We start from the raw sequence: 22,442 nt of genomic DNA, 5'->3' as shown, positions 1-22,442 counted from the left end.
GAGATAGGAAGCATGAATGATAATTGGTTGTTAAATTCGTTTTGGGTCATAGAAGGAACTCTTGGGGTTGAATTGAAGGATAAAGTCTCGGGTTATCAAATATATTGGGAGAATGATACTTCATTCTCCATTATCAATTCAGCCATTCAGCCAAAAGCAATAACCCAAGTGCAACAGTCACACAAAAATTACCGACACATTCAAGTGCGGCATTCTTTTCTTCGTACTCCTTTTCACAAGCTTTTCGGGAATAGAAAAGTAAGAAGCTCAATACAACTTACTTATTGCTTGATGAATGCTTTATTATATCTGTTGATCGCATTCTTATAGTCTTCAGTCAATTCCTCATTCTCAGGCTTGAAGAAAATTTCTCTTTGCAAAGATACTTGTAGTGCTTTAATTAATGGGTGGGTAGGATGAGTCGGGGAAGAAGGATGAGTGTCGGATGCCGAATCCGCGGCTGATGGAAAAGACATTTTGAGAAGGATTGTGAGGCAGAACGAGAAGTTTGAATGGAAGTTGAGACGATGAGAAATATATCATGAGATATTTGGAAGAATTTATACAAGTCATGGGGAAAACCGCGTAGATCCATATCTAACAATTAGCGAATGTTGGCAATCCACTACATCACGCATTTAACATCACTCCAACAGTTACACTCCAACAATTCAGTTTCGCTAATGACTTCGTGTGTCGCGAGTTTATGGCGTACCTGATTGTTACTACACATATTACAGCGGGCCAGTGGCCAACTGCATGTGTTGGTGAGTAGTGAGGTGATGTTTCTTGATAAGGGGATTTTGGAAAGAAGTCTCACTCTGGAATTTCGACATATGCAAGATAAAGCAAGTGTGTGTGAATTAAGTCTAGTTTATCGTAGTTTAGAGAAACTGTCGGACAATGTGTTCTGAACATGCCACCCACCTGACTTCAGCAAAGTCTATTTTGAAGTACTCGAATTAGCCGATAGCCCCAAACCAATGGAATTGTAATACCGAAGTTCGACGGCAGATTATTGAAGATCGAGTGGATTATACAACACTGAAATACTTAGAATGAATCACCAACTCCAGCTGTTCAAATTTAACCATCACAGAATCAGTTCAATAATTCAAATTTCATCGAGCTCAATACTCGGCAAACAAGACATTCGCTTCAAAAGCGTGTATTGAACATCTTCCCACAGGGACATTTCTGATCACTTAGCTCCTCATTTGAGGGTACCCAGCTAGCACCAACGGGGAGGTGTGATCAAGGCTAGCCACCCTATAGACGAATTAGCAATCAACGGAGGAGATTATACTTACCTAAAATAATGCTGTGGTGGCCTTCGGTTGACGAAGGCGAGGGAGGGTGTCGAAAGAGGTGTATCGCTGAGGGTGGGGCCATGAAGAGTAAGAAGAGAATCGCTGGTGAACTAAATGTCCAAAGAGAAAAGGAAATCGCTGGTGGACAAATGTCCAAAGAAAAAAAGGAAATCGCTGCTGGACCAAAGGCCCATACAAAAAAAAAAAAGGAAATAAGAAAGATTCACTGGTGGACTCGGGGTCCAGGAAAAAAAGGTCCTGAAGTGAAACTCGAAAGAAGAATGCCTAGAAAAGTAAGCAAAAGGCGCAAAATGTTTTTGGATTTTAGAATTTTTATATTTTTTTTGGATTTTTAATCGCAAGATTACCCAGCAGACCAGTCCGGCGTTAACAGGAATGTTCATCCGAAGGTTACGAATAGCCAATGGCCTCATAGGTCCTTGGATGTCCCCTAGCAGGATCCCGAGACTGGTGGCCCGAGGTAAAGGCTCCCCTTCCCGTAGTCCTTGGTCCCTCCTTAGTCAGGTACCCGGCCAAGGGTCCTGAGGCTGGCACCAGGTGTTCCAGTAGAGGGATACCGCGAAATTTTATGGAAAGAAAAGAACGCCAGAACTCCAGAAAAAGAGAATACGACCACTCGAAGTAGCTATCGACCTGGTAGATCCAAGTGAATGACTCAAGGTAGCGATGGACTTGGTATGTCGCATACGGATCCAGGTACAACCACTCAAAGTATCTATCGACCTGGTAGATTCAATTGAATGACTCAAGGTAGCGATGGACTTGGTATGTCGTACGTAGATCCAGCAACTACTCGAAGTATCTATCGACCTGGTTGACTCAAGTGGATGACTCAAGGTAGCGATGGACTTGGTATGTCGTATGAAAACTCAGAGAAGAATACAACCACTCGAAGTAGCTATCGACCTGGTAGATTCAATTGAATCACTCGAGGTAGCGATGGACTTGGTATGTTGTATATGGATCCAGAGGATGTCTCAGAGTCCGAGATCGCCTAGCCTAGCGCTCTCAACCTCTGAGTCATCCTCTGGATCCAGTCCCGTAGGCGGATTGATGAGGCCCCCGTGCAAGATGTATGGGATCTTGTATTTATCCTTGTTGCTGTAAATTAGCTCCCTCTGGGAGAGAGCCAATCCATAAAAGGGCTCGGGTTTCCTAAAAGACAGGGGCCGTGGGTGTTCAGGGCAGGGCAGGACCGGGCTCCGCCATTCCCAAGCTGGAGATCTTGGATCGGTCTGGTGGTTGCCTATATTGGTCCAGAGTTGCTTGCAAATGGGACAAGTCCATGACCCTGACCTGCGTTTCCCAGGCGTCAGGCCGGGTTGATGCAGGATAGCATCATGGAAGGGAATCCAGGAGTTAGCTGGTTCCTCTGGGTCGAATGGACGGTATTTATGCAGGTTGAACCCGTCATATTCTCGGAAATGTACCTTCCTTATTGCTTTTACCTTTTTAAATTTGAATGAGAGTGGGGCGGAAGGGCAAACCTTCCAATTTTCCAGTGTCCTTGGAAATCCGTGGATTTGCATTCGGTCAACGACAGTGGAGGGCCTAAGGCCGGGCCGGAGGATCCCGGTGAGAATGTGTCCGGTATTTGTAGGTACCGGGGCCTGTTTGGCAAAGTCCGAGGTGAAAGAGGGATCCTCGGCTGAATAGTCAATTAGCAAAGGTGGTGAGAGGCTATACTCACCAGAAAGAATGGCATTGCTGGAGGTGGGCGCAGCGGGGGTTGAGGTTTCGACTTGTGGGGTGGCGAATCCGACAAGTGCGAGGGTGGACTTAAATGTATTCAAGAAGAAAGACATAATAAGCTGAAGAAGAAAGAAAAAGAAGAAGAGAAGAGTTGAGAGGGAAAGGCGTGGAATATATAGGCAATGGAATGGGTAGCTTGAAAGACGTCACCACTTCACACCACTTTGCTAGCACTCGAGACTAATTGTAACTTCGTAACACTTAGATTTACAGGCGAAAATCTTATTGTTGATCCCTCATCCACAATATCAATGTGTATAATCAAACGACGATCAAACAATGGAAGACTCTGGATGCTCCAATCTACTTTAAAACACCAAACCACTTCGAGACTCTGGATCAATTTGAAATCCTTAAACACTTACAAAGAATTTGTAGTTATGATTTAATGGACTTAGTTTAGACATTGAAGTATTGTAAAATGTTAGGACATTGTATCGATTTGAATTACTTAACACGTCTCGGATACCAACATGATGTTAAACAATCGATGTGATTAAGATGTTGAGTTCGTACAAGAAATTCACTCAGCTTGGAAGATTGAGCTCATTTAAAATCTCCATCTCAATTCGGAGTTTAAAATCATTTGAAATACTGAGATCATATGAAAGATTCAATCTCCGTGAAGCTTTGAGTTCATCTAAGATACTTATTACTGAGCTGGCTTAAGATGCTGAGTCAATGGAAACCAAAATGATATCAGTGAGTTATTTCTGTCTATAAGGTATTGAATTGAAGCTCATGTACTTCAGTAAAGCGTTGAAGAGGTCTGAAGAACTCGCAGTATTCCGACGATCGAAGGCCTTGAATCGAATCTGCATGACAGAGAACTAGAGCAGCGCTACCAATTGAACCTATTAACTACTTGATGTGTATGGGTGTAGAAAATAGCTTTATGCAGGGTATCTGACACTACTATATACGATAACCGTTACTAGCCTCCTAGATAATAAAGTGGCAGTTTTAGATAATTACCACTAATTTAGCAATACAACGACAATGTGATCTTGATGACGATCGAGCGATAATGTCACTGCTTTTCCTTTACTGACATCCAAAACTTAATTCCACTAAATAAATCACTAGGTCAACTGGCAGGTCATGATATCACGCACTACACTAGCAATTTTTGTGAAAGCCTTGAATACTCAAATTTCAGTTTTCGGAAAGCCATTGCGTGGCAGCGGTTTTGGAATAATGAGAGTCAAGTATAGACTTCAGGATTCTACTCAATTGTAATTGACAAAGGCAAATTACAAGAGTTCCTTACAAAGATTCATAAACAGATAGCTTACAATTAAGGTAGAAGCTAGTAGCTGCTAAGTGTGAACGGTGTATTGACGAGTCGGTAATCGTTAATCGGTATTTACCGATTGGCCGGGTGGTCAGCGATAGCCTAAAGATTTTTTAGGATATACCTGGTTGTTGAAAGCTCATAGATATGCAATAATACTGCACAAAAGTTTGATTGGAGGGGTAATCAGGCGAAAATTAAAGAGATGTATGAAAAAAAAGGTATGAGAAACGGTGAGATAATTGATGGATTCACTCTAGTATTGGAACCATTTGATAGACATGACCTAGCGTCTGAGGCTCCTGAAAATTTGACACCTGGGCTGAGCTATGTAAATTTTGGGTTAGCGATGTGCAACAAAACGATCTCATACTGTATGATTGAAATATTTCAGTCTAGGATCGTTCCATACTAGATCCAAATCGGTAGCCAGACTCTGCCGGACAGATTCTACCTGAACATTATTCGAACACTTATTAGGATATACCCTGTTAAATACAATCTCAGATGTGCAACAAAGGTATCCCACGCAAGTTTAGGAAATTTGATTGGAGTATCCTAGTTTTAGAAATTCCCTCCATTGGCATTAATCTTTAGTTATAGCGATCGATAATTCGTTGAAATATCATTCAGAGCCCTGACAACCTAGTCCAAGGTCTAAGTCCAACTTCCGGAGGGGACAGCAGACTGCTAAGCTCTTTAATCCCTTGTATACGAGAAATTTGTACGAAAAATCTACAAAACTATGGAGGAATTCTATCACTGCGAGATATTTGGCTGGAAGAATTTGCAGGGCATATCTAAAAGCATGAGGAGATATTTCGACGGCCGTAAATCAAATACAACTCTTGGAAATAAAGATCGGGCAAGGATTTTGGACAGTATTATAGAATGTCCATGTACGCCGGATGAGATATGAGAAACTAGCTTCGGCAATGGGGGAAAATCTTCAAGTCTCCGGATCCGTGAACAACACCGGATGTTTCGACAGGCTACGCAGGCTAAGCTTTTATGAATGAAGACAGCATAGTGTAACTTGAAACGAATGTGAACTGAAAACTAAAGCATGCTTTGCAGGCGCAACTAGTATCTACCAGACGAACGTAACCACTTGAACATTTTGCACTGACAGATTCTCAATGCATCCCAATCAAAACTTTACTCACAGTGCACAATATCAATGTTTATAGAAACAACGGGGCTCCAAAATACTGATAAGTATTGACTTTGCACTTGCAAATGACAAAGCCGAATCAGTACCGTGAACGCATCGCTCCATGGCAGCAACCAAGTTGGATGATAGCCTTACTACTCCCAGACATCAAGAATTGCTCAATCGTACATGAGGAATGAGAATTTTTGGCACTTCATGACAGAATGAGGTATGAATACTTCTAAGTAGAGCGGTATCAATGATTTCTTGAAATTTTGGACACAAAACGGTACTCAGGATAGCAGGTGTTGTTAAAGGAGACGACCGAAAGTTCTCACCGCCCAAAACTGCCGCAAAATCCTTAGGTCTAGCTTACATAAACCACTTAACGCGCCCAAAATCTCGACGCGTCTCACAACTCCAGATAGGTAAATGGAAATGTTCTTTTTATTGTAGCCTCAATCCCAATTCACGATCAACAATCTTCAGAGCACCACAAATATCCTTCGCAAAGATGTCCGACTACGAGGATGATATGGAAATTGATGTTGCCCCCAACGCGAGTGATTCAATGATATTTGGCTCCGATGCTACGACTTCAAAGGGCAAACGGAGCGCAGCAAATTTACCAGTGGAGGCAGAAGACAGTCTTCCATGGTGAGTCGGATCAATTCAAAGGCGTAGAATTGTTGTATATACTGATATGCTATCTCAGGGTCGAAAAATACCGTCCAGATACTCTAGAAGATGTCTCCGGTCATCAAGACATTCTTGCTACGATAAACAAATTCGTGGACACAAATGTATGCCTTCCTGCTCTACAAATCTTTCCCACCCTAACATTCCCTCCAGAGACTTCCCCATCTCCTCTTCTACGGCCCCCCCGGAACCGGTAAAACCTCCACCATCCTCGCCCTCGCCCGTCGCATCTACGGATCCAAAAACATGCGCCAAATGGTCCTCGAACTCAACGCCTCAGACGACCGTGGAATCGACGTTGTGCGCGAACAAATCAAAACATTCGCCTCTACCAAACAAATCTTCGCCTCGAAATCTTCATCCACATCACCCGGCGCATACAAATTAATTATTCTCGACGAAGCAGATGCGATGACTTCCACGGCACAGATGGCGCTGAGACGAGTGATGGAGAAATATACTGCCAATACACGATTTTGTGTGATTGCGAATTATACGCACAAATTGAGTCCGGCACTATTGAGTAGATGTACGAGATTCCGATTTAGTCCGTTGAAAGAGGCAGATATTAGGGTACTTGTTGATAAGGTGATTGCGGAGGAGAATGTGCAAATCAATGCTGAGGCTACGGATGCACTGGTTCGACTGAGTAAGGGAGATATGAGACGGGCTTTGAATGTTTTGCAAGCTTGTCATGCTAGTAGTAAGTAATTTATTTTTATTTTTATAAAGTTTGAGGAAGCTAATACAATGCAAAGGTACTCCAATCCATATCCAAGGCACACCCAAGATCGAAGAAAAAGATATCGTTCGGGACCTCATCACCGAAACTACTATATACGATTGTATCGCCTCTCCCCATCCAGCCGACATATCCAAAATCATGAACACAATTCTCAAAACCACCGATGTTAAATCCTGTTTACAAATGATCAATGCGGTAAAATCCACACAAGGACTCGCATTGGCAGACATCATCACTGCTCTCTCAGAAGAGCTTACAAAACTGGATGTCCCAGCAAGCGTCATGATAACCTGGCTGCAAGGGTTAGCAGAAGTCGAATATAGATTGAGTGGCGGAGGAAGCGAAGTCATACAGACGGGAGCATTGGTTGGTGTAGTGAGGGAAGGTGCGGAACTTATGAAATAATTAATGAATGACATTTGTAATATGATTGTATTGCATTATGGCTATGGAGTTTAATGGTTTGGGTAGACTTCTGGGGAATTAACAAGGTGTCTAAAATAAACTAACCTAGGCCTCAAATTTCATTGAGCGATAGCTAAGGTTAACAATAATCAATGAATGTCCCCATCTGACAAACCGGAGCGTGTATGGACAGCAATTTTCACACACCTATAACTGTGTAAAGCAGATTCTTACGTTCCCATTTCCCTGCCCATTTCTCCGTGTAAAAAACAGAAACACAAAGAACAAGGACTAAAACTTCTCGAATCTTCTAAACATTATATTCGTTCCATCAGCCTCTTGCAGAAATGAAAAAGGTATAGTGTAACGCAGTATAGCGTAATCGATTCAATATTAACGGGGAGGTTATTAAGTATGCACAATTCCTTCGGCCTTTCCCCGTTCCCCCTCCCGTCCTGCCCTTTCTCTATCTTCCATCTTCCATCCCTTCATACACTTCAGCACTTCCGGCTCATCCGTCAACTACTGACCTGCCAAATAGTTGGCCGCCTAAGACATTTCATAATTAGCATGTGTATGTTCGTGTGAACCCCGCAACCCCTGAGTCCAAAACAACCTGGACAGAGAAAGAAAATTAAAAGAAATCATACCCTTTCCAAATTATAATCATACTTCTCCAATGCCGCCAAAGCATCATTTCGCTTATATCCCATCCCTGTAAGATTTTTTAAAATTGGATCATCATGTTCACCACCTTCTGTCAGTGCTCTTCCAATTTGTGGCCTATCTGCTGCTGCTCCAGTTGATATTGTTCCTAGGTTCTATATTAGCCCTGAGATACGATTGGGGTGGGGATAAATAGTCCTTCCATTCCATGCCGGCGGTTGCCCACCACGTATGAGCGCTATGAACCCTGGAGGACGGGGAGGAGGAGGAAATCCATCCGGAAGAGGAAATGTATACCTACCAGCATGTTCTGTTTCTTTCGAGGCCGTACCACTACCGTTACCCTGGCCAGAACCACTACCTTCAGCACCTGGTCCATCAAGACCGGCGAAAATTGCATCCCAATCATGATTATCGTTCACGGCAGCTGGCGCAGCAGTTTGCTGTGTTGGAGATGCGGTAAAATCTCCGAATCCAGAACCGTCACCACCAAAAGCATTGCTAGAATGATCTTGTTGTTTAGATGATGGTGGACTATCGAACATGGGATTGAAGTCATCTAAACCATTTCTCGATTCATGGATAGATGATGCTGCATTGGCAAATTCATCATCTGCTTCACCTTCTTTAGCATCCTCAAGGTCATCGAAGTCGTCACCGAAGTCATCATCGAAGGGGACCTTGGCGGGCGGGGCTGGCTGTGTTGGAGCTCCAAAGCTAGTCTGAGGAGCTGCTGCAGCGGAGGACGTAGAATGTTCAGGAGATGGAACTTCTCGAGATGGAAGAAGTCCAGAATATTGCTGAACCTCTGAGTGTGCTTGATCAGCCGGAGAAACGGCCTTATCATAAGCAGGTGGCGAGGCTTGAGCATTAGGAGTTGGAGGATCACTGCCAGCAGTAGGAGCGGAAGCTGGTGCACTTAAAAATTCCTTTGCACTTCCAGTTGTACTACCCGCAGCCTGTGATAAGACGGGACTCTCAGGGGCTTTCCTAACTTGGTCGGGAGAAGCTGGGTTAAAGTCATCTTCAAAACCACCACCACCAAACCCATCCTCACTAGCACTATCACTTTCGTCATCAATTTCCAATTCCGAGATGGGAGGAAATTCCTGGCCAAATCCAGATTGGGCTGCTACAGGTGCAGCGGGCTCCACGGAGTTTCCAGTATTTGAACGCTCTGGGGCTTTGCCAGAGCTACCAAATCCTGCAAATGCTGCATCGAAGTCATCCTTTGCTGTACCAGAACGTACAGGTTCTTTCGTAGTTGCAAATGGATCAGCGGCAGCTTGCTCACTCAAAGTAGTACCGCCAGTAGGCGTGGCAACAATGTTAGAATTATCATCACCTGGGAAAGCTCCGGGAATTGTTTCCTTGGTATCTGTAACAGCAGGAGATGCGGTGGATCGACGATCGATATCAGGAGAAATGGCCCTGGCTGCTACAACGGGTTCAGCTTGGCTCGCGGAAGAGAAACCAGTCGTCGGAGTGGTTCCCAGGAAGTTTGTTGGGTTATCAACTCCCGTGGGAGTATCCCCGAATCTGCTGTTTGGGGCAGAAACTTGTCGCGATGAGCTTACAGAATCATCGTGGGATGGAAATGGCAAGTAGCTTGAGCTTATCTGTCTTGATGCAGGCATTGGTGGGGGTGCTTCCCCCGAAAGGGATGGAGTAGCAAATCCACCACTTGTTTGTGGTCGGGTTGGGAGATCTTGCTTAAAGGAAGTGACGGGTGCTGCTATTTCTTGATGTGGAAAACCAGAAGTAAATGCTGGTCCGAATACATTTTCGAATGAACGGTCAGTCTGCTGCACGGGTGAAGTAGCAAAAGGAGAGCCCATATCATTATTACTTCCACCAGTAACTTGGCGCTTGAAGAATGGGTTGTTGGCGCTCATAGTAGAAGGTGCTGGACTCGCAACCAAAGCTGGGCTCTGAGCTCTAGCCTGAACAGGGCTTTGGCTACGAGCCCTAGCAGCTGCTGCAAGGGTTGCAGTGTCTTCCTCAATACTTTTAGTCAAATCTGAAGCCTCGCCCTTCAGCTTGTCTCGTTCACTTTCATTAGTTGCCAATTGCTTCTTATTGATTGCGACTAAGCCCTTCTGCTGACGCGCTTCGGATCTCAACTTTTCAAGCGATGGCTTTAGCTGTGTGATTTCTGCATTAACAGCACGCATGCGCTCTTTCAAACTGGCATTTTCCTGTTGATCAGCTTGCAGCGCTGTGACAATCTGCCCATGTTGAGTTTGAAGATCCACAAAAGTCGCTTCAAGCATAGCACTTTCTGTTTGAAGCTTCTTGGTCTCATTGCGCGAGGCAGTCAATCTCTCTTCTAAACTTCGCACGTCTTTGACCTCTTGCTCGTACGCTGTTCTAAGTTGGGCAAGACGGGCCTCAATTTGTTGTCTCTGAGAATCGGATTGAGTTAATTCATGCTGTGTTGCATTCCTCTGATCCTGAACTTGCTTCGTCTGTGTCACCAAATTTCCAACCTGGTTAGATAAGTTTGCGAGTTCAGAAGTCTCGTTGGTTAATTTGCTGCTAATTTCCGGATCATTGTCTCCAAGAAGATCCTCGCTGACTGATGGTTGCTGCGAGAATCCTCGAGAGGGCGCAGAGTTGTTAGATCCTCCAGTGCCTTGCGCAGTAAGGGTATGTCCAAATGAAGAGGATGGAATAAAAGGCTTGAAGACAGATCCTGTATGTTGTGGAGATGCTTGAATTGGAGAACTTGGGCTCAAAGGTCGAGCACCATTTCCGAAAGGATCAGTATTCAATTGACGATTCCCACCAAAGGATGCAGAACCTCCAGTTAATTGTGGTGCTTGGATAGGCGCGGGTGGTGGTGATGATAGTGCATCTAGTCCAAACAGATCCTCAGCAGCTGACTTGGGCATTGTGGGTGGAGGAGCTTCAAAAGCTGGAGCTGTAGTCATGGGTGCCGGTCTGACTTGATTTCGCATGCTTGGCGGGATAAGATTTGGAGGTAAAGTGGCTGGTAAAGAATCTCTGCCGTCCTTTTTACCTCGCTGCTGTCGAATAAGGTACATAGCAACAGCGAACTCATCCATGGTAAGAAAACCAGCTGAATTTATGTCGGCAAGATCCCAAATCTGTGCTAACACCTCCTCTGGAAGTTTCGATTCTGAAAAAAATGGTACAGCTTCATCTCCCGTGATAAAACCCTTGCCAGATCTGTCAAGACCTTGATAGATAGTATCGAATTTCTGTTTATCTATTGGACTAATCGCCCAATCTCCAGCGCTAGGTTGTGGAATTGGAGGGGTGAATGCAGGTCGACTGAGAGGACTACTAGCCCTTCCATGCTGCCCGCTGAATTGTCTTGGAATTGCCGACATGGCTCCATTGCCGGTAGATTGACGACTGGCAGGTCCTCTTCGTGTAGCAGCTTCATAAAGACCAGCAGGAAGAATATTGGGCAGGGCTCGTAGTTGTCCGGATTTGAACGAAGCGATCAAATGCATGGCAATCACGAACTCGGTAGATGTAAGAGCCCCTCGTTGTTCCGTGTCTGCCAAATTCCATATTCTACCTAATATCTCATTCGGTAGACCAGCGCGTTCGAATATCTGCTTGGCAAGTTCGCCTGGAAGGATACCTCCTTGAGCCCCTGATTTCTCGAAAAGTTGTGCATATTGTGATGATTTGTCGGCGGGAAGAGGAGGGACTCGAATTGGACCGGATCCGCTGGGTTGAGGTTGTAAGGCGCTGGGAGGTGGCCCAAGGGGAGCTTGAAAGCCACCAGTAGGGCTGATATTACCTAAACCTCCATCGAATTTTGGTAGTGGTCCGGGGCGTAGAGCTAATTCAGGGGTGGGATCTCGTCCAGCTTGATAATGTCCAATCAATCTTAGTACGATACCAAAGCCCGCCGGTGTCAGAAGCCCTCGATTCTCCTTATCCGCAATTTGCCATATCTAATAGCCAGAGAGTCAGTATGATATCGCCCACAGAGACAACTCATCTGCGCCACACCAAGTAAAACAAGTAAGCCAAGTAAATAGCATAAGACATACCTCTCCCAAAATTCGGGGTTCCAATCTCGTCTTCTCAAAGAATTTGACTGCGACTTCTCCTGTAACAACCCCAATATTTTCCGTATCTGCCTGTCGAAACAATTGTCCAAAGACACGCTTCTCCTCGGGACTTAGATTTAAGGCTGGGGTCGCTGGCAGCTGTTAGTAAACGCATTCATCCATCCGCAGATCCCGTGTAGCTATAGCTATTGAATAACCATCCCTCACTATCCGCGACAGCCATCAAGCTCAGAAAATCAAGAAATTCTTACCTGGATCGTCGGCCATTCTGCTCTCCTGAATATTCGAGAACAGTTGTTAAAACGAAAAGTTGTCAATAATCACTGAAGCCGCTTGCGACAATCGTGAAGCTCCTGGAGCATGTAAATAATACCTGAACCGACGCTAACTCAGAAAAGTCAAATACGAGAAATCTTTTTCCAAATTCAAAAAACCAAGGCAGCTTCCTTCCGTACGTAGTAAATATAAGGAAACGTGGGAGTTGGACGTTCTTTTCAAAGTTCAACCTAATGCGGACGAAGTAGTGCAGTGTTATGATGGTAGGTACTTATTAAGAGCGAAGGTGATTAAGGTACTAAGGTTAAAGCAAGGCAAGGCAAGGTAAGGCATGTACGGTAATGTACTAAAGTAAAGTAGCTACAAATAACTACCTGCCTACTTAGCCACAGCCAACCCAGGCCTAACATTAAATTAGCCAGCAGAAGCGAAAGGCGGAGAAATCGGATCGGCATCAAATCAATTTCCATCATACCATCATATCATCATCTGCTTCACTTCATTTAGAATGATTGGATCAACGCAACCACGCTGAATCTTTTTATACATCTTTTCTGTGTCACATTTTGCTGTCATTTCGGATCCCTTTGCCTAAACTCAACATTCTTATACTTTGCTGTCGTTCATTGTCGTGCATTGTGATACATTAGTAGCTTTATGAGATGTATGACATACAAGACAATTTCATGCATCATTAATGAGGGGGGAGGATGAGAAATGCATGTTCCTGGTTAGCATAACTGATCATGAACACAAAAACGATGAATATCCTATTTAGAAATAAAAATCACATCTGTCTAGATTTTTCTTATTGGTATCTGTATTGACTACTAGGATTTGTGGTATTTGGGATTACAAAAAAGCATTCTGATTAAAAAACAAGAGAAATTCCTTCATGAATTCGTTGAAAGGAAGAATGTCTTTATAGGCTTGTCGGAAAACATGAACCTGTTCCAAAACAAGCCTTAAAGAACATCACGCTACGATGTCAAGTACTAAATAAAGCTCTGTAAATATTTGATCTCATGGGAGATAAACATATGGAACGAGAGAACGATTTAGTACTCAGCATCGGCACCCTCATCACCCTCAAGAGAATCGGTCGCGACTTCTTCATAATCACGCTCCAAAGCTGCAAGATCCTCACGGGCCTCAGAGAATTCACCTTCCTCCATACCCTCACCGACATACCAATGCACGAAAGCACGCTTGGAGTACATGAGATCGAATTTGTGGGAAAGGGCGGACCATGCCTCAGCGATAGCAGTTGTGTTTGAAAGCATGCACCTTTAAAAGGGATTAGCAAAATCATTTCGAAGGGGGTTACTTTAACTTACACAGCACGGTTGACCTTAGCCAAATCACCGTTAGGAACCATTTGAGGTGGCTGGAAGCAGATACCGATCTTGAAACCAGTTGGGCACCAATCAACGAATTGAATGGTACGCTTAGTCTTAAGGGTGGCCACAGCAGCGTGAACATCATTTGGTACAACATCACCACGGTACAACAAGCAAGTAGCCATGTACTTTCCGTTACGTGGGTCACACTTGACCATCTGGTTGTTTGGCTCGAAGCAGGACATGGAGATTTCTTGAACGGAGTTGGCCTCGTGGGATGCCTTGGCAGCGGAAACGACTGGGGAGTAGGCAACGAGAGGGAAATGGATACGTGGGTATGGAACCAAGTTGGTCTGGAACTCGTTAAGATCAACATTGAGGGAACCGTCGAAGCGGAGGGAGGCGGTGATCGAAGAAACAACTATAAAATATTAGCACGAGACAAATTTCCTATTTCCAAAACTATCATACCTTGGGCGATCAAGCGGTTCAAGTTGACGTAATCAGGTCTCTCGAGACCAAGGTTCTTTCGGCAAATGTCGTAGATAGCCTCGTTGTCAACCATGAAAGAACAATCGGAGTGCTCAAGGGTAGTGTGGGTGGTCAAGATGGAGTTATATGGTTCGACGACGGAGGTAGCGGTTTGTGGTGCTGGATAGACACAGAACTCCAACTTTACTTTCTTTCCAAAATCGACTGACAAACGCTCCATGAGAAGAGCACCGAAACCAGATCCGGTTCCACCACCGAAGGAATGGAAAACGAGGAAACCCTGGAGACCAGAGCAGTTATCGGCAACCCGGCGAACCTTGTCCAAAACTTGATCAATCAACTCCTTGCCAACAGTGTAATGTCCACGGGCGTAGTTGTTTGAGGCATCCTCCTTTCCTGTGATCATTTGTTCCGGATGGAACAAGTTGCGGTATGTACCGGTACGGACCTCATCGACGACATTTGGCTCGAGATCACAGTAGATCGCACGTGGGACGTATTTTCCTTGACCTTTATTTGAAATGCCATGTCAGCAATCTGACCCATCATGATATATGTACATGGACTGTATGCATACCGGTTTCGGAGAAGAAGGTGCTGAAGCCTTGGTCGGGGTCGGCGGCTTTACGTTCCTCGGTCAAGTATCCATCGGGCTGTAGAAAGATGGTGTAAGTGAAGGTTCGAAAGTCTTCCGAAGGGTATTGTTAGACTTGGAGATTCTTACCTGAATACCATGCTCGAGACAGTAGAGCTGCAAGAGAGAAAAGCATGTGTCAGTCATACGAGTTCCATGTCAACATCCTGCAACAACCACAGTGCGATAACATGTCTTGTTAACTTGTAAACATACCTCCCAGCAAGAGTTTGCGATTTGACAACCGGCTTGACCGACTATAGAGAAAGCAAATCAGTATGTACTTTCCACCATCAATATTGTATATGTTTACAAAATACCAAAACAACCCCTAGTTATAGCGGTGTATAGTATAAACACGTCGGAAGAAACGTACCGTTGACACTAATAACTTCACGCATATTGAATAGTAAATAGGTGAAGAGGTAGATGTAGATTTGAGATTATTTAGAAGAAGAAGATGATCTTAGCAAGGAAATCTCTTGCAAGAATGTTGCTCAAATATGGTACTTTTCGGGAGGATTTGATAGTGGGGAATTGGGAAAGCACCAGGGGAAGGATGTTGAGGAATTAAAGTCGTCGCTTCTTGAAAAAGTGGAGAGAAAATAAACAACGGGATTTTTATCTAAAGGGGCGACCGCGTTGGCGTTTTGTGTGCTAGTAAGGATTGGGAAATTATAGTCAGAGCTTCTAGAATTTATCCACTTGGATAGATCAATTAAGCTCAAAAAGGATTAGTCGGTTGGATTGATTGGTAAAAAGGTGAGCTAGTGGAAAAGAATGATATGAAACACCTCGGGATACGATGGAAGGTACAGAGTAGGTAGACTGACTGACTTCTAGAAGAAACATTGGTAGCTGGACGAGCTGGGAGGTAGAAATTCATAATTGGGATGAACATCATCATACGGATTCTGGCACAAGACATTCAGGAAGGAGGGAAAATCATATCCAATACGAGGCTGGATCCAGCACAATCAATCCTACACCACAATTCCAAGGTGCAATACGGCAGCACCATACAGCTTCATACAACAAAAGCCGAGAATTCCATAGTGCAATACAACAACACAACACAGCTCCAAACCTAAAATCACACCAAAACTAGTACCATCCATTCATCACACCAACCAACCAACCAACTCATCCCATCCAAGATGCAACCCACCACTCTCCTCCACCACAACCTACCCAATCTCCTTACTCTTCTCCTCCTAACAACCCACCTCTGTCCCGTCCACGCCAACACCGAAAAAGCCATCTTCCTCGCCCCCTCCGCCCTTAGCATTCCGCTCTCCCACCCCACCCTCTCCGATCTACACCTCCCATCTCTCACCCCCGATCACCACACTCTGCGCACGCATATCCGCGCCGAATTTCCCACGGCAGATGCACAATATGGAGTTTCATCATGGTATCTACTCGATGGGTTGAAAGAGGGACAACGATATGAAGTGCGAGTATGCTGGGCTGCTACGGTATGATTCTATTCTTATTCCTGTTCCATTTCCACCTTGCATATCTCATGTTAATATCATATTTCACATTTCACCCACATTTCATATTTCACATTTCATACATCGCAACTCCCGAGATCCAAAACTCACTATTTAATATTCCATATATACAAATCTGAATCAAGCTAATTTCTACCTTGCCTCCCTTCTCTCCAGGATCCAACTTCATTTCAGCTTCAAACTTATGATCTACCTACGGTATTCGAAACTTCGGACTTAATCACATCTCTTGCACAATATTCCGAGACCCATCAACCTCTATTCAACGATCTTCCCGATCCCACATCCCAAATTCAAGATTCCAACTCCAGACACAAGCATAAGGATGCTACATCATCAACTTTATTCCTGCAGATTTATGCAGCAGCCGATTATTACACCATGAACCAAACTCTTATGGAAAATGTTCCGCCCGTATTAATTGATATAATTCTCGACCCCTACATATTCAATCTCCTGCCTCAATCATTGGTACCAACAATCGCCTATATAATTTTACTTGCTATCGGAAGTTGGTATATCTCCCGATACGTCATGACATGGATATGCAAAATAGGAACTGAAGAATCAAATCATGAGAAGAAAGATTTATGAATAATAATAAGCAGGCTATCATTTTCTCCGAATTGTTTGCCATCAAAGAAAGCCATGCAAGTTTTGCATCTACAGGATGCCATATCCATTCTATCAAAAAAGAAACCCGACCATCCCAAACACACCAATTTTTTTTAGATTGCTACCTATATTCATCATATCATAACGCGAGTAAAAACACTACCATCCTGGTTGTCCGGGATAACCACCCGAAGGAGGAGGAGGGTAACCACCAGATGAACCACCTTGTGAGCCATGTTGTTGATTTTGACCATGGTGAGGATGGCTTCCATGTGGTACAGGAGGTGCTCCACCACCATACATTCCTCCTGACATTTCTGGACCAGGTGCACCACCATATTGATGTTGTTGGTGCTGTCCATGCTGTTGATGTTGAGGTGCACCATATCCACCGGGAGAATTTTGACCAGATCCATAAGCTGGAGCTCCTGGGTATTGATTATGTTGTGATTGTGGTGCTTGTCCAAATGAAGACTGATGTTGAGGGCCACCGTATTGTGATTGTTGACCTGGAGCACCATATTCATGTTTTGGTGGCATACCGTGAGATGGGTTTTGTGGATCATATTGATGTGATGTAGCAGATCCTTGAGAGTAGGAAGGTGCATGTCCTTGAGAATAGGACTGTGACGATGGAGAGTGTGTAGCTCCTTGGCCATAAGATTGCTGTGCAGGAGCTGGAGAGCTGTAACTATTTTGACTTGCACCACCTGGTTGATAGGAACTTGGAGGAGCAGCACCGGAATAGCCTCCTTGGCTTCCACTGCTATTGTTTGAATATCCATAGTTTCCACCACCCTGCTATTGTAAAGATTAGCACAATACCAAAATGTATCAGAATGATTTTACTTACAGATTGACTCTGATGACCAAACATTCCTCCCAAACTTCCCATCAATCCACTTCCACTACTTTGTCCATGTTGACCATTCTGCGAACCAGAATGATTCTGATTCTGATTTTGCGCGTTATCTGTTTTCTTTCCACCGCCCAATAGACTGCCCATCAAAGCACCTGCAATACCTGATGTACCACTTCCACTCGTCGAATGCGAATTGTTATTATTGTGACTTGATCCGGATGATCCTCCTCCAAGGAATGAACTGGCGAGTCCGGCGATACCTGATGAACCACCTCCACTCGTCGAATGCGAATTATTATTATTGTGACTTGATCCGGATGATCCTCCTCCAAGGAACGAACCGGCAAGTCCGCCTAGTCCTCCCAATCCACCTTGTGAACCGGAACCACTACTGCTTCCACCAAGAATGCCTCCGGTTTGTTTCTTAAGATATTGGTTGGTGATGAAAGACTATTGTAGAGAATAGCATTAGCATGATGCATGATAAACTTCCCAAAATAAAACACATAGGAAATGAACTCACTCCAATACCCCTCTCCCCATCTCCGCCCGCATTCTCTCCCCCAAATCCTCTGGTTCCATCACCGCCCATCTCCTGCGCATGACCCTGATTTCCATTCTCTCCCGGTAATCCATATGGGTGTTCTGTTCCCTGTGGTGTCGCTTGGGGGGTGGGTCCCGTAGGTGCAGCGTGCGTAGGTGTATCCCATTGCGAAGCTCCGGTGCTGAGTTGCACGAAATAGTATTTCTTGGAGTTGCCATCCCATTGGGCAATCCAGCCGGATGGGAGAGGAGGAGGTGCGAAGGAGGGCCCTTCTTGGCCGGGTCTGTTGCGATGGTGTTAGTGAAGTTCACATGTGAGCGATGCTTGAGATGGGGAAAGGGAAAGGGAAAGAAAAGTGGAGGGGTTACGTTGAAGGTCCTGTCATTTCCGCAACTGTGTTTGTATTTGTGTGATGTGATGGGATGTGCGACTCGAGAGATGATGGGGTTTGAAAATCGATGGAAAAGTCAAAATCGATATCGAAATCGAAGTTGTGGAAATCAAATGGTGGTAAGAAATAAAAAGGTATGTTAGGTATGTATGTCTGTTGGACAAAAGGTGGTCCGCATAGCCCCGCCACTATTTGTTCATATGTTTTATTCAGCCACACAATTGACAAGTGAATCTGACTCTTTACTCAGCTGGACAAGGGAGGTTAGGTAGGGATTTCATATGTAACATGACCATTTTATCACGAGGATTTATATGCAGGTGTATATATATAGATAAGTATATATATAAATATATATATGTATACATCTTTGAGTATTTCTTCTTGATTACTTCCCTTCTTTTTCGAGTGATAATAATGTTTTACAATTATCTACCTAGCTAGGTTGAGAGAGGGGAACTACCAATATCTAAAGAGTCCCAACCAATTAAAACCCCCCGCATTTCGTCCTTTATAAGATTTGTGGCTTGAATTTTTGGTGGCCGATTCGCATGGAAAATCAACTTTCCCATCATCGTGAATTTATCACCCAAATTGGTGAGAAATCCACAGCATTTTGATCTAGAGAGGCAAGCGCTGCACTACTGGATACCCAGGTAGGTTAACAGGTAAGTCATGAATCTCTTGAGTGAGGAAATATAATTCTTTCCTCTGGTTATACTTCTTTCTTCCCTTGCAATGATCTTGAGTTTGTTCTGTTGATCAATATCAATCAACCCTTTCATTATGTCTGCTCTACATCCAGATGCGAATCTCTTTCCACATGCCACTGGCTTGGCCGCCGAGATGGTAAAACAACATTCTAAAGAAGAGCCAGTTAAGCTCTATGCTGGATGGGTATGCATTCTCCCATCCCCATCCCCCTTCCTCTTTTCACCATCTCGCACTCACTCACGCTACCCACCAGTTCTGTCCGTTCACCCAACGCGTCCTCCTCCTTCTCCTCGAAAAACGCATCCCCTTCCAATACATCGAAGTAAACCCATACCAGAAACCCCTATCCCTCCTCAAACTCAACCCCCGCGGTCTTATTCCCACCCTCTCCTACGAAGGCAAAGCCCTCTACGAAAGCACAATCATATGCGAGTTTCTCGAAGACGCCTATCCATCTCACTACCCTCGATTACTCACTCGTGAACCATTCGAAAGAGCCAGATTGAAGATTTGGACCGATCACATCACATCACGTGTTGTGCCGGCTTTCAATCGCTTTCTTCAGTATCAATCGGTTTCACAGATGGATCCTAGGTTTGTGACGATTCGTGATGGGTTTCTTACATCGCTTTATGAGTTTACGCAGGAAATGCATCCCATTGGACCTTATTTTGCAGGCAAAGAACCGTGTATAGTAGATTATGTTCTAGCGCCCTGGGCACTCCGTATCTGGGTCTTCGATTATTTCAAAGGCGGTCTGCATCTTGAGGAGTTAGGAGAATTGAGAGGAAGATGGGAGAAATGGGTCGAGGCTATTGAGGAGAGAAAAAGTATTCAAATGACTTTGAGTGCGACGGAATACTATCTACCTATTTATGAGAGATATGCCGATGATGCTCCACAGGTGGAGATTGAGAAGTCGACGGGAGAGGAAGGTGAAGTCTTTTGAATGGATGGGGAGAGAGTTAATGATGATGATTTTCTAATTCTAGATTGTCTATTTCTACATCTCTTTCGATTACAAAAAATTATATACAATATTAATACCCTACTCTTCGATTTTCGCTTGCTTTGCCCCCTTGTGCATACGCTCAGCGTATCACGTACCGTCATCTCAATAAACATAATATATTAACCCGAATAAGCATTCTCGGATTCCATCAGACCTCATTCTTCCCTTATCCCTGACTCTTCACCATGCTCTCAGATTGGTTCCTTAATACTGATTTCCGCCCGATCCTCCACTTGATCCTCCATTCGACGGTCCATTCGACGGTCCCGATGAACCGTTTCCATTCGAAGGTCCATTCGACCCCCACTAGGACCCCCAGAGCTAGGGTCATTCGAACCACTAGGACCATTATTACTCTGTCCATTCGACGATCCCGATGAACCGTTTCCATTCGAACCGCTATTACCTGGTCCACTACCACCCGGTCCACTCGACGAAGGAGGAGGTCCATATCCATTTCCGTTCGATCCGCTATTTCCCGGTCCACTTGACGAAGGTGGCGATCCAGGAGGAGGCCCCCGCTATTACTTGGTCCATTCGAAGAAGGAGGTCCAGGAGGAGGTTTATTCCCATTCCCATTCCCATTTCCATTGCCATTCGATCCGCTATTTCCCGGTCCGTTCGATGAAGGAGGAGGTCCATATCCATTTCCATTCGATCCGCTATTTCCCGGTCCACTCGACGAAGGTGGCGATCCAGGAGGAGGCCCCCGCTATTACTTGGTCCATTCGAAGGACGAGGCCCAGGAGGAGGTTTATTCCCATTCCCATTCCCATTGTTCGATCCCGACGACTGACCACTAGGAGGTGATCCCGATGATCCCTCATTCCCTCTTGAGATTACCGGTGTTTTCGATACCGGGAGTGCAAATCTATATTTTGTTAGTTATATCTTTCTTTCATATCCCATCTTCTATCTATATCCCTTGTGTTTGAATACAAACACAAATACGAATACAGATATACAAAAAAAAAAGAATACACATACCCATCCACCCGTCTCTCCTTCTCAAACGAAACAGCACTCTCCTCCTCAAAAGATTTCCCATAAACCACAAATGGTTCGCGAGCGACTAGGTTCTTGGATACGGATGTGGATGCAACTGTACCAGATATTCCTACCGGAGCAGCGAGAACGGAACTAGCAAGTGCGACCAGCGCGTAGGTGTAGAGGGTTTGGGTGTGCATTTTGAGTGATGATTAGGGGTATATCTTTAAAATGTAAATAAGTGTGTGGTAAAAGAATTCAACGGGGTTATAAATGTGTAAAAGTTATTAAGTAAATCAAATTGAACCTGTCAATTGTATGTATATTATTACAGAAAATTAAAATTGAAGAATAGGAAATAAAAAGAAAGCAGAGCACAGAAAGTGTCGAGAGAATTGAAGAAAGAAGGAAAATCAGATAGAAAGTTGAGGTGAACAGTATAATATATATATGCACATGAATCGACGAAAACCATACCACCCCCTCGGAACCGAAAGCACATAACACCTAGCACACAAGAACCACATCCTCGAACCACCAGTCAAGAAACATCATACTAACACGAATCGCACAAACTCATGTAAAACAATCTGGCACACGACTTCTCGTGTCGATATTCGGTACGTATTCGATATCCGATATCCGATATCTTCCTACCAATTACAGATTCATCAACACAAACCAACACATCACGAGTAGTGATACTCCGCCTCACACGCATCGTGTCCTCCCCGCTCCCCCAAATCCTCACCACAAACAGCATCCCAAACCACAACAAAAACCACAAACTCACCACCATGAAACACCCCACGCATCAGCAAGTATCTCCCCGAAGAGTATACTTCTTCTCAAAACATCATCATCAGAATCATCATGAGTACCCATCTACCTAACCCACAACATGCCAAGCTCCGGAGAATACAAATCAAAAGACGTCACACGAACCAGGAGAGAAAAT

At 44.4% G+C, this 22,442-nt stretch overlaps 10 protein-coding genes across 10 annotated transcripts; 4 read left to right on the top strand and 6 right to left on the bottom strand.

Moving 5' to 3' along the window:
- Nucleotides 1-281: 281 nt before the first annotated feature.
- On the bottom strand, nucleotides 282-476 carry Bfra_002287 (uncharacterized protein; the record flags this gene model as incomplete). The annotated part of the gene is made up of 1 exon (XM_037332709.1): nucleotides 282-476. The coding sequence occupies one exon, from the start codon at nucleotides 474-476 to the stop codon at nucleotides 282-284; it is 195 nt and encodes a 64-aa protein (XP_037194837.1).
- An 842-nt stretch (nucleotides 477-1,318) lies between these two features.
- Nucleotides 1,319-1,638, top strand: Bfra_002286 (uncharacterized protein; the record flags this gene model as incomplete). The annotated part of the gene is given in 2 exon segments (XM_037332708.1): nucleotides 1,319-1,603; nucleotides 1,615-1,638. The coding sequence occupies 2 exon segments, from the start codon at nucleotides 1,319-1,321 to the stop codon at nucleotides 1,636-1,638; spliced, it is 309 nt and encodes a 102-aa protein (XP_037194836.1).
- Nucleotides 1,639-2,308: 670 nt separating this feature from the next.
- Nucleotides 2,309-3,136, bottom strand: Bfra_002285 (uncharacterized protein; the record flags this gene model as incomplete). The annotated part of the gene is made up of 1 exon (XM_037332707.1): nucleotides 2,309-3,136. The coding sequence occupies one exon, from the start codon at nucleotides 3,134-3,136 to the stop codon at nucleotides 2,309-2,311; it is 828 nt and encodes a 275-aa protein (XP_037194835.1).
- Nucleotides 3,137-6,044: 2,908 nt separating this feature from the next.
- On the top strand, nucleotides 6,045-7,379 carry Bfra_002284 (putative replication factor c subunit 3 protein; the record flags this gene model as incomplete). The annotated part of the gene is made up of 4 exons (XM_037332706.1): nucleotides 6,045-6,187; nucleotides 6,246-6,333; nucleotides 6,383-6,932; nucleotides 6,988-7,379. 4 exons carry the CDS (start codon nucleotides 6,045-6,047, stop codon nucleotides 7,377-7,379), a joined length of 1,173 nt encoding a protein of 390 aa, XP_037194834.1.
- Nucleotides 7,380-7,901: 522 nt separating this feature from the next.
- Nucleotides 7,902-12,367, bottom strand: Bfra_002283 (putative uba ts-n domain containing protein; the record flags this gene model as incomplete). The annotated part of the gene is made up of 5 exons (XM_037332705.1): nucleotides 7,902-7,928; nucleotides 8,030-8,193; nucleotides 8,347-11,980; nucleotides 12,080-12,231; nucleotides 12,352-12,367. The coding sequence occupies 5 exons, from the start codon at nucleotides 12,365-12,367 to the stop codon at nucleotides 7,902-7,904; spliced, it is 3,993 nt and encodes a 1,330-aa protein (XP_037194833.1).
- A 1,067-nt stretch (nucleotides 12,368-13,434) lies between these two features.
- On the bottom strand, nucleotides 13,435-15,243 carry Bfra_002282 (putative tubulin alpha chain protein; the record flags this gene model as incomplete). Its single annotated transcript, XM_037332704.1, has 7 exons — nucleotides 13,435-13,663; nucleotides 13,714-14,137; nucleotides 14,188-14,718; nucleotides 14,786-14,861; nucleotides 14,933-14,959; nucleotides 15,059-15,099; nucleotides 15,219-15,243. 7 exons carry the CDS (start codon nucleotides 15,241-15,243, stop codon nucleotides 13,435-13,437), a joined length of 1,353 nt encoding a protein of 450 aa, XP_037194832.1.
- Nucleotides 15,244-15,999: 756 nt separating this feature from the next.
- Nucleotides 16,000-16,953, top strand: Bfra_002281 (uncharacterized protein; the record flags this gene model as incomplete). Its single annotated transcript, XM_037332703.1, has 2 exons — nucleotides 16,000-16,320; nucleotides 16,516-16,953. The coding sequence occupies 2 exons, from the start codon at nucleotides 16,000-16,002 to the stop codon at nucleotides 16,951-16,953; spliced, it is 759 nt and encodes a 252-aa protein (XP_037194831.1).
- A 180-nt stretch (nucleotides 16,954-17,133) lies between these two features.
- Nucleotides 17,134-18,765, bottom strand: Bfra_002280 (putative ww domain-containing protein; the record flags this gene model as incomplete). Its single annotated transcript, XM_037332702.1, has 4 exons — nucleotides 17,134-17,775; nucleotides 17,828-18,286; nucleotides 18,360-18,663; nucleotides 18,749-18,765. 4 exons carry the CDS (start codon nucleotides 18,763-18,765, stop codon nucleotides 17,134-17,136), a joined length of 1,422 nt encoding a protein of 473 aa, XP_037194830.1.
- A 792-nt stretch (nucleotides 18,766-19,557) lies between these two features.
- On the top strand, nucleotides 19,558-20,434 carry Bfra_002279 (putative glutathione transferase omega-1 protein; the record flags this gene model as incomplete). Its single annotated transcript, XM_037332701.1, has 2 exons — nucleotides 19,558-19,668; nucleotides 19,739-20,434. The coding sequence occupies 2 exons, from the start codon at nucleotides 19,558-19,560 to the stop codon at nucleotides 20,432-20,434; spliced, it is 807 nt and encodes a 268-aa protein (XP_037194829.1).
- A 254-nt stretch (nucleotides 20,435-20,688) lies between these two features.
- Nucleotides 20,689-21,684, bottom strand: Bfra_002278 (uncharacterized protein; the record flags this gene model as incomplete). Its single annotated transcript, XM_037332700.1, has 3 exons — nucleotides 20,689-21,018; nucleotides 21,092-21,368; nucleotides 21,485-21,684. 3 exons carry the CDS (start codon nucleotides 21,682-21,684, stop codon nucleotides 20,689-20,691), a joined length of 807 nt encoding a protein of 268 aa, XP_037194828.1.
- Between the last annotated feature and the right edge of the window lie 758 nt (nucleotides 21,685-22,442).

The sequence above is a fragment of the Botrytis fragariae genome, assembly GCF_013461495.1.
Source record: "Botrytis fragariae strain BVB16 chromosome Unknown tig00000012, whole genome shotgun sequence".
Taxonomy (NCBI): domain Eukaryota; kingdom Fungi; phylum Ascomycota; class Leotiomycetes; order Helotiales; family Sclerotiniaceae; genus Botrytis; species Botrytis fragariae.
The sequence above is the reverse complement of the archived record's forward strand: the minus strand, read 5'-3'. Positions and strand labels throughout refer to the sequence as shown.